The 9,894-nt window shown below is 52.6% G+C and overlaps 1 protein-coding gene across 2 annotated transcripts in view; it reads right to left on the reverse strand.

Moving 5' to 3' along the window:
* The window catches only part of MIGA2 (mitoguardin 2), a 35,072-nt gene extending 25,178 nt beyond the window's left edge, over window positions 1-9,894 (reverse strand). Inside the window, exons 1-3 of one of the 2 annotated variants that reach the window (XM_012457997.3) lie at window positions 9,826-9,894; window positions 6,192-6,430; window positions 4,374-4,584 (exon numbers count right to left, since the gene is read on the reverse strand). In XM_012457997.3, the coding sequence (XP_012313420.2) occupies window positions 4,374-4,584; window positions 6,192-6,287 (307 nt within the window). In that variant the 5' untranslated portion in view covers window positions 6,288-6,430; window positions 9,826-9,894. Of the gene's footprint in view, window positions 1-4,373; window positions 4,585-6,191; window positions 6,431-9,482; window positions 9,713-9,825 lie in introns of those variants that run through there. The other variant, XM_012457998.3, reaches the window with a different exon arrangement.

Below are 9,894 nucleotides of genomic sequence, written 5' to 3' on the forward strand. Positions count from 1 at the left end.
AGGTTATTTTTAAAATAGAGACAGGGCTGGGTGCAGTGCCTCACGCCTGTTATCCCAGCACTTTGAGAGGCCAAGGCAGGCAGATCACATGAGGTTAGGAGTTCGAGACCAGCCTGGCCCACATGGTGAAACCCTATCTCTTCTAAAAATACAAAAAATTAGATAGGCGTGGTGGCGCCTGCTTGTAATCCCAGCTACTTGGGAGGCTGAGGCAGGAGAATCCTTGAACCTGGGAGGCAGAGGTTGCAGTGAGCTGAGATTGTGCCAATGCACTCCAGTTTAAGTGACAGAGTGAGACTCTGTCTCAAACAAAACAAAACAAAAAAAGCCAGGTATGGTGGTGCACGCCTGTACTCCCAACCTCTGGGATGTGAAGGCAGGCAGATCACTTGAGGTCAGGAGTTCAAGACCAGCCTGACCAACATGGTAAACCCCATCTCGAGTAAAAATATAAAATTAGCCAGGTATGGTGGCTTGCGCCTGTAATCCCAGATACTGGAGTGGCTGAGGCAGGAGCATCACTTGAACCTGGGAAGCAGAGGTTACAGTGAGCTGAGATTGCACCACTGCACTCCAGTCTAGGTGACACAGCGAGACTCTGTCTCCAAAAAAAAAGAGAGAGAGAGAGACAGGGCCTCCATATATCACCCAGGCTGGTCTCAAACTCCTGGGCTCAAGTGATCCACCGGCCTTGGTATCCAAAAGTGCTGGGATGACAGGTACAAGCCACCACACATGGTCAAGATTTTTTTAGAAGCAAGCAAAGTAGGGAAGAGAAAGTACAGTGAAATGAGAGCCAGCAGAGTGGGACAGTGCATGGAAGCTAAAGGCTTTGCAGATGACTCCAGGCTTCCCAGGACAACCGGAAACTCAGCTGCCTTGGCCTCTCAGGGTCCCCTTTCATATTAGTCTCAAGACTTCTTTTTCCTGCCGGGGTCGGTGACTCACATCTATAATCCTTACACTTTGGGAGGCCAAGGCAGAGGGATCACGAGGTCAGGAGTTCAAGATCAGCCTGACCAACATGGTGAAACCCCGTCTCTACTAAAAATGCAAAACAATTAGCCAGGCATGGAGGCACACACCTGTAATCCCAGCTACCTGGGAGGCTGAGGTAGGGGAATTGCTTGAACCACCGAGGTGGAGGTCGTGGAGGCTGCAGTGAGCCAAGTGCACCACTGCACTCCAGTCTGGGCGATGGAGTAAGCCTGTCTAAAAAAAAAAAAAAAAAAGGACTTCTTTTTCCAATTATTTTTGAGACAGAGTCTCACTCTGTCACCAGGCTGGAGTGCAGTGGCACAATCTTGGCTCACTGCATCCCAGGTTTAGGCAATTCCCCTCCCTCAGCCTCCCAAGTAGCTGGGACTACAGGCTTGTGACACCACCTCCGGCTAATTTTTGTATTTTTAGTAGAGATGGAGTTTCACCAAGTTGGCCAGGATGGTCTCGATCTCTTGACCTCATGATCCGCCCACCCTGCCCTCCCAAAGTGCTGGGACTACAGGCGTGAGCCACCGCACCCGGCCGCTTCTTTTTCCAATTCTAAAGATAATACTTTCCTTTTGCAACAATAATACACAATTCAAATTTATTTTCACAGGAGACTTTTGCTTTTTTTTATTATTTTTTTTTAATAGAGACAGGGCCTCTCTATGTTGTCCAGGCTGGTCTTGAACTCCAGGCCTCAAAGAATCCTCCTGCCTCCCAAAGTGCTGGAATTACAGGTGTGAGCCACCACACCTGGCCAACTTTTGTTTCTTTCTCTTTAAAAAAAAAAAAAAAAATTATTTAGATCATATCCAGTTTGGGAAAAAAGAAATAAAAAAATGATAAAAAAATTATTTCAAGAAACGTATGGGGCGTGGTGGCTCATGCCTGTAATCCCAGCACTTTGGGAGGCCGAGGCAGGTGGATCATGAGGTTAGGAGTTCGAGACCAGCCTGATCAACATGGTGAAACCCTGTCTTTAAAAAAAAAAGAGAGAGAGAGAAACAGGGTCTCCCTATGTTGCCCAGGGTGATCTCAAACTCCTGTACTCAAATGATCCTCCCACCTTGGCCTCCCAAAGCACTGGAATTACAGGTGTGAGCCCCCATGCCCCCTCCTTTTTTTTTTTCCCCCTCAAGACAGAGTTTCACTCTTGTCGCCCAGGCTGGAGTGCAATGGCATGATCTCGGCTCACTGCAACCTCTGCCTCCCAGGTTCAAGTGATTCTCCTGCCTCAGCCTCCCTAGTAGCTGGGATTACAGGCGCATGCCGCCATGCTGTGCTAATATTTTTTTGTATTTTTAGTAGAGACAGGGTTTTGCCACATTGGCCAGGCTGGTCTTGAACTCCTGACCTCAGGTAATCCACCTACCTTGGCCTCCCAAAGTGCTGGGATTACATGCTGCTTTTGCTTCTTTTTTTTTTTTCCTTTTTTTCTGAGTAAACATCTCAGGAACTTTTGCTTCTTAAAACAAGTTTCGGCCGGGCACAGTGGCTCACGCCTATAATCCCAGCACTTTGGGAGGCCAAAGCGGGCAGATCTCTCGAGGCCAGGAGTTCGAGACCAGCCTGGCCAACATGGAGAAACCCCATCTCTACCAGAAATTAGCTAGCCATGGTGGCTCATGCCTGTAATCCCAACTACTCAAGAGGCTGAGACAGGAAACTTGATTGAACCGGGAGACGGAGGTTGCAGTGAGCCAACCTGCAACCATTGCACTCCAGCTTGGGCAACAGAATGAGACTCCATCTCAAAAAAAAAAAAAAAACAGTTTCTCCGAAGATGAGGACCCATGAGAACTCTTTGCCTTGGAAAGAGATCAAGACAACATTCCAATGTAGCAAACACTAGGTCTCTATATTACAAGATTAAGAGGAGCCATAAGAGTTTTTTACAACCACACCAGCAGCTACAAAGCCGATCAGTGGCTACTAGAGCTGGGGTAGGAGAGGGGCTGACTAAGGACGCAGGGCATTTAGCATTTAGAGAGTAACAGAACAGTTCTTTTTTTTTTTTCTTTAAGACTAAGTACAGCAGTGAGAAGCAGGGAAAAGAGTAGAAGAAGGAGGGCCGGGCGTGGTGGCTCACGCCTGTAATCCCAGCACTGTGGGAGGCGGAGGCAGGCGGATCACCTGAGGTCAAGCGTTCGAGACCATCTTGGCCAACATGGCGAAACCCCATCTCTACTAAAAATATAAAAATTAGCCAGGCATGGTGGCACATGCCTGTAGTCCCAGTTACTCGAGAGCCTGAGGCAGGAGAATCACTTGAACCTGGGAGGCAGAGGCTGCAGTGAACCAAGATCTCACCATTGCCCTCCAGCGTGGGCAGCAGAGTGAGACTCCATGTCAAAAAAAAAAGAGAGTCTAGCTGGGCGTGGTGGCGCACACCTGTAGTCCCAGCTACTCGGGAGGCTGAGGCAGGAGAATTGCTTGAACCCAGGAGGCGGAGGTTGCGGTGAGCCCAGATCGCGCCATTGCACTCCAGCCTGGGTAAAAAGAGCGAAACTCCGTCTCAAAAAAAAAAAAAAGAGAGAGTCGAAGGAGGAGTGTGATCTGTGACTGAGCAATTGACTGAGTGAACTCACTACCTTCCAACCAACGGAATGATTTCTAACCGTGGTGGTGATCGGATGATTCTACGTGTGTGAAAGACCACACAACAGTATGCTAAAAAGCCTGAATCTTAGTACATGCAAATTAAACCTCAATTTTTTTTTTCTGTATTTTTAGTAGATACAGGGTTTCACTATGTTGGCCAGGCTGGTGTTGAACTCTTGGCCTCAAGTGATTCACTCGCCTCAGTCTCCCAAAGAGCTGGGATTACAGGGGTGAGCAACCGTGCCCAACCCTTAAACCTCAAATTTTTTTTTTTTTAATAAAGGCGGGGTTTTACCATGTTGGTCAGGCTGGTCTTGAACTCCTGACCCCAGGTGATCCACCCGCCTTGGCCTCCAAAGAGCTTGGATTATAGGTGTGAGCCACCATGCCCGGCCAAACCTCAATTTTTAAGAGAGAAGGGGATGGAAGGAATCCTGCGTGGTTCAAGAACCACACAGCTCTTCCTGCTCCTCAGCCTGTGGAACATCTCTCTCTGGACCCAGGGGCCACACCCCCGAACCCCTCTGGAACCCTCCCAAAGGGTTCCCAGCCAATGAGAACAACCAAAACCAGCACCACGGACAGAGCACATGCATCCAACAGCGTCACCCTCCAGTACGGTGTGGAGGAAGGGACGCTACTGTCGTCCTGCTCATGGATGAGGGGACCGTGGCTCTGAGACAGGAAGTCACTAGCCCAAGATCCCAGGGTAGAGAGTGGCCCAGCTGGGCTATGACCCCAGGATGTGACCCCAGGTCAGGCCATGCCCACCACCTCACACCTACCTTTCTTCACGGAAGGGACCTTCCTGGCCATGAGGATGGGGAGGGGCACCGTGCCCAGTTGCTCTCCTCCCATCTCGGGGCCAACCTGCTTCTTCCTCCTCCGTCGCCTCTTCAGCTGGTGGGCAGCCAGGGCCAGGGCCACAGTCCCTAGGGCTGTGGCAAAGAGGACTTTCCGCAGGCCTGGTGTCAAACGTAGCTGAGAGAATGCAGACTGCAGGGAAGACGGGGCGCAGCCAGTTACACCTCCCTGGGCAAGGTCCAAGGCAGCAAGCCCACCCCAGGGCACCTCAGGGACAGGATGTACACCGCCCTCCGTACACATCTGCTGCCCAGAAGAGTGACTGAGAGGCAGCTGCCCTAGACAGGGAAACTGACCAGCCTCCCGGTAACACAGACCACAAAGACATAAAGATGGCAAGATGCCCGTGCCGAGGAGGTGACGTCTGGGCTCTGGCATCCAAGGTCATGATCACACTAGCTGCAGTGAGTGAGCTAGGACCTAGCCTCGGGCACCCATCTGAGTCCCCATCATTTCCAGACCAGGAACCTGAGGCTCATCCAGGTGAAGATATGTGCTCAAGGTGACAGAGACAGACATGAAACCCAGGTCTGCTGGCCTGTTTCTTAGTGATCCCTCAAAGATGACACTTACTCACCTGCCACACCATCTGAACACTTCCTTCTGCTGCACCCTCACCCTCTGCCCCCAGGGGGACTGCCCCTCAGGTGGGACTGTACCCCACAGGACAGAGCTTTTTTTTTTTGAGACAGAGTTTCACTCTTGTTACCCAGGCTGGAGTGCAATGGCGTGATCTCGGCTCACCGCAACCTCCGCCTCCTGGGTTCAGGCTATTCTCCTGCCTCAGCCTCCTGAGCAGCTGGGATTACAAGCATGCGCCACCATGCCCAGCTAATTTTCTGTATTTTGAGTAGAGACGGGGTTTCACCATGTTGACCAGTATGGTCTCAATCTCTTGACCTCGTGATCCACCCACCTCCGTCTCCCAAAGTGCTGGAATTACAGGCATGAGCCACCGCACCCGGCTAGGACAGAGCTTTAAGAAGGGTCAAGAGCCCAGTCAGCCACAAATGTGGGAGTTGTCAGGGAGGGCATTATTGACCCCTTTTTTAGACTGAATAACTGAGGTCAAGAGTTCATAGAGGGCCAGGTGCAGAGGCTCATGCCTGTAATCCCAGCACTTTGAGAGGCCAAGGTGTGTGGATGGCTTGAGCCCAGGAGTTTAAGACCAGCCTGGGCAACACAGCAAGACCCCATTTCTATTAAAAACAAAAACAAAAACAAAACTTTTTTATTTTTTTGAGACAAAGTCTTACTCTGTCACCCAGGCTGGAGTGCAGTGGCATGATCTCGGCTCACTGCAACCTCCACCTCCCAGGTTCAAGCAATCTTCCTGCCTCAGCCTCCCAGTGGCTGAGACTACAGGCACAAGCCACCATGCCCGGATAATTTTTGTATTTTTAGTAGAGACAAGGTTTCATCATACTGGTCAGGCTGGTCTTGAACTCCTGACCACAGGTGATCCGCCCACCTCAGCCTCCAAAGTACTGGGATTACAGGCATGAGCCACTGTGCCCAGCCAAAACAATTTTTTAAATTAATTTTTTTTAAAAAAGAGTTCATATGGTCTCAGGGTAAAGAACAGGCCTGAAGCCCCAGACAGCAAACCCCGTCCAAAGAGGAGACACCACAGACCTAGGAAAGCAAGAACGAGGACTCGGCGCTCCTGTACCCAGAAGGCTCTGGGCTGGGCACTGAAGTATTTCGCAGATCAGAAGTACAACCCACCCCATCCTTACCTGCCCAAACGTCGTGTACAGGAACACGGGGATCTCAGCCACTGTCATGGCCAGGGCCTGGATCATGGACGTGCCCTCAGCCCTCTGGAACGCCATGGCAGGGCCAATGCCCCAGGCAAAGCCCTCAGGGCCAAGAGCTTCCAAGGAGAACGTCTTCAACTGGTTGCCAGCTGGGTCCTGGGCACCATCCGCACCCCAGAAGGACAGGGACGCACATACCAGAGGGCCCCTCCGCAGAGCTAAGAGACAGACGACCAAGTCAGACAAGAGAATGTGCACACGGAAACACACAGAAATGCACACAGGAGCTCCATGGGGGATGAGGCGGAAGCAAAGCTTGCATCCGGAACCCCAGGCCTGGAATCAGGTCCCAGGCCTCTGCATCTGCCCACCAGCGGGCAGCCTCACGCCCACGGACCCTCTGACTACCAGGGACCCTGTGAACAGGAACATTTCTGGCCGGCCAGCCCCGGAGAGGACCCAGAACCTGGAATTGGATAGGCCACTCTCGGACTCAGGGCTTTAAACCACATTTTCTCTACCTCTTTCAAACCATGGACCACTTGCTAAGTAAAAATGTCAGGCACCAGACTAAGAATCATTGCATCACAAAGTCAAGAATGTTTTCTTTCCAGTGGACTGTTGAAGACAGCACAGTATCTCCCTGGATAAGAAAAGCTACTCCACACTCTGTTGCGGGGAAATAGGGGAGGGATAGCGTGGGGGGAGGGGGGTGGGGAGTTGGGGAGAGATAGCATGGGGAGAAATGCCACATATAGGTGAGGGGGGGGAAGGCAGCAAATCACACTGCCATGTATGCACCTATGCAATAATCTTGCATGTTCTTCACATGTACTCCAAAACCAAAAATGCAATAAAAATAAAATAAAATAAATAAAAGAAAAGAAAGAAAGAAAAGCTACTCCAGGCCAGGCACAGTGGCTCACACCTGTAATCCTAGCACTTTGGAAGGCTGAGGCAGGCAGATCACTTGAGGTCAGAAGTTGAAGATCAGCCTGGCCAACAAAGAAACCCCCATCTCTACTAAAAATACAAAAACTGGCCAGGTGCAGTGGCTCATGCCTGTAATCCAGGTAGTTTGGGTGGCCGAGGTGGATGGATCACCTGTGGTTGGGAGTTCGAGACCAGCCTGGCCAACATGATGAAACCCTATCTCTACTAAAAATACAAACAATATCTGGGTGAGATGGCCCACAACTGTAATCCCAGCCTACTCAAGAGGCTGAGGCAGGATAATCACTTGAACCTGGAGGCAGAGGCTGCAGTGAGCCAAGATTGCGCCACTGCACTCTAGCCTGGGCAAGAAGAGCAAAACTCCATCTCAAAAAAAAAAAAACAAACCTCTCTCTGAAGGCACCACAGAAGGAAATAAATAAATAAATAAATAAAAGACAAAAAGTAACCAGGTGTGGTGGTGCACACCTGTAATCCCAGCTACTTGGGAGGCTGAGGCAGGAGAATCATTTGAACCCATGAAGCGGAGGTTGCAGTGAGCTGAGATCACACCACTGCACTCCAGCCTGGGCGACAGATCGAGACTCTGTCTCAAAAACAAAACAAAACAAAAAAAACAACAGGCTAAGTCAGGAGTCCAAAGTCACACAGCTGGTCCATGGTAGAGTCAGACTCTGTACTCAGTGCAACTTTTGCTAAATTTCAGAAGGAGCAGGAAGTGGCAAGCCCAGCAGACCACAGAGTACTGGGCAGCTTTCCCCTGGACCTCAGGAGACACCCCCCTCCCCCCCACCCCCCGTATCCCATTGCCCCTTCCCAAGGCCAGGAAATAAGTGTCTTGATCACACCTAGCCCAGACCCCAGACCCGGAAGGGTCCTCCCCGACTGCCACCCTCAAGCCCAAGGATGCCTTCAAGGTCTCCCAGGACCTCAAGCGGAAGGAACACACAGGCCAGGGCAGACCCTGTCTCCCTGGGATGGCGGCCAAAGTCACTGGGCCAGCACAAGAAACAGCTTCTCCACAGTGAGTGGGAAGGACTGAGGAGCCTGTCAGTCTAGCTCCAGGGCTGGTAGAGGGGGCGTGTGAAAGGAGGGGTGGGCAGGATGATACTCTAGGGCTAAGGAAGCTTCTAGGTGGTCAAGGGTAGAGACATCCTGCCAGGAGGCTGTGAATGGAGCTAAGTGACCTGCAGTGGTCAGGGCCTAGGTTGATACTGCCAGCCACGTCCCCCTACCCCTCACCCCACTCCCAGCCTGGCGCCAAGTCTCAGAAAGGGGGAAGACAAGCACATCAGAGGGTCAGCAGCTACTATTTCCCAAGCCCTTACTCCAGGCCAGACTGAGAACACACTCTCCACCACAGGCTCTGAGTCCAGTGCTCTGAGAACCCTCACAATGACCAATGTTTATCTCAAGGCTGGGGAAACACGGAGCCTCTGAGATGGAGCCGCCTGCCTGAGGTCACTGAGTACTAAGCAGCCAGGCTGGGGGATCTCAAGGCTGTGGGAGTGTTTCCCAGCTGCTGCCTGCTACCACTGTCATGCCTCTTCCAGGCCACACCTGTAGGACTTCTGGGCCCCCAAGTGAGAACCCAACATGGCATTAAAGATGAGCCTGAACACATGCTCCAGGGGTGACTGAGACCCACTGTTTGCAGGAGAGTTCAGAGCAGCCCCTGCTGTCCCCCTGGGAGGCAGAGCCTGCAGGTGCAAGGTAACACCACCAGCACCCAAGCCTGATTCACTCCAGGGATGGATCTAAATCCAGTCAACCCACATCCTGTCCGTCTCCCTGGCACCCTGTCGGTCCCCCAGGGCCTAAGGTGAGTCGCCTCCACCTCCTCTCCACCATGAAAAGTCCATGGCAATGTCCCCTACTAAATGGACACTTCTACTCCTGTGCAGGGCCTGGCCCCACTTGGGCAGCCATCTCTCGTGCCCTACAACCTTAGGTGGACACCTCCCCGTTCCACCTTCACTACAGCACTTACAACGCCCTCATCCTGGGTGTCTATGCTCATCATCCCATGCACCTCCACCCCTGCGCTAGACAACCCCACTAATGACTCTGGCCTGTACACTCGCTCATTCCACCTTGACCCTAACAACGTTCCCGACTCCCTTGAGCTAATCTCTGCCCAGTCTCCTATTCACCCCATGCCGGACCCCTCACCAGTCCCACCATGCCGGGCACTGGGCATCCCCGCGCTGGACCTCAGCAATATCCCCGTCTTCAGAAATTGCTCATTCCAACCCAGACATCTTGGGCAGCCCCTTCTCCTCTTGCCTCCCAGTCCGGAATATCCTTGAAACTCACCCAGGTACGTTCTGGCGCCGCTCATGGCCCGCACACCTGCTCCTTCCATCCCGGGTGCTTTCCCCGCCCGGGATCGGGTACCTGTACGCCTGCTCCAATCCCCGCCACGTTCCAGGCCCGGGCATCGTCTCCGTGACCCAAGTACCTTCTCGTTCCACTCCCAAGCAAGGCGCCCTCTCGCACCTTCCCCGGTCCCGGGTACCCACTCATTCCAACCCCGGCACCCTCCCGATCCGGTTGGGCCCGGACACCAGCGCCTACTCGGTTCTGCGTGCAAGCCTCAGTCCCGGGCCCTGCCGCGCTGCCTGCCCTCCTGGGGGGCTCAGCCCGGGCCGCTACTCACCCGGGATCCCATCGCTGCGGAAGGACAGCGTCTCCTTCCCCCGCGGCTGCGCAACCAAACCAAGGCCAT

This window comes from Aotus nancymaae, unplaced genomic scaffold (genome assembly GCF_030222135.1).
Source record: "Aotus nancymaae isolate 86718 unplaced genomic scaffold, 86718_ANA_hifiasm-v0.15.2.pri h1tg000003l, whole genome shotgun sequence".
Lineage (NCBI taxonomy): Eukaryota > Metazoa > Chordata > Mammalia > Primates > Aotidae > Aotus > Aotus nancymaae.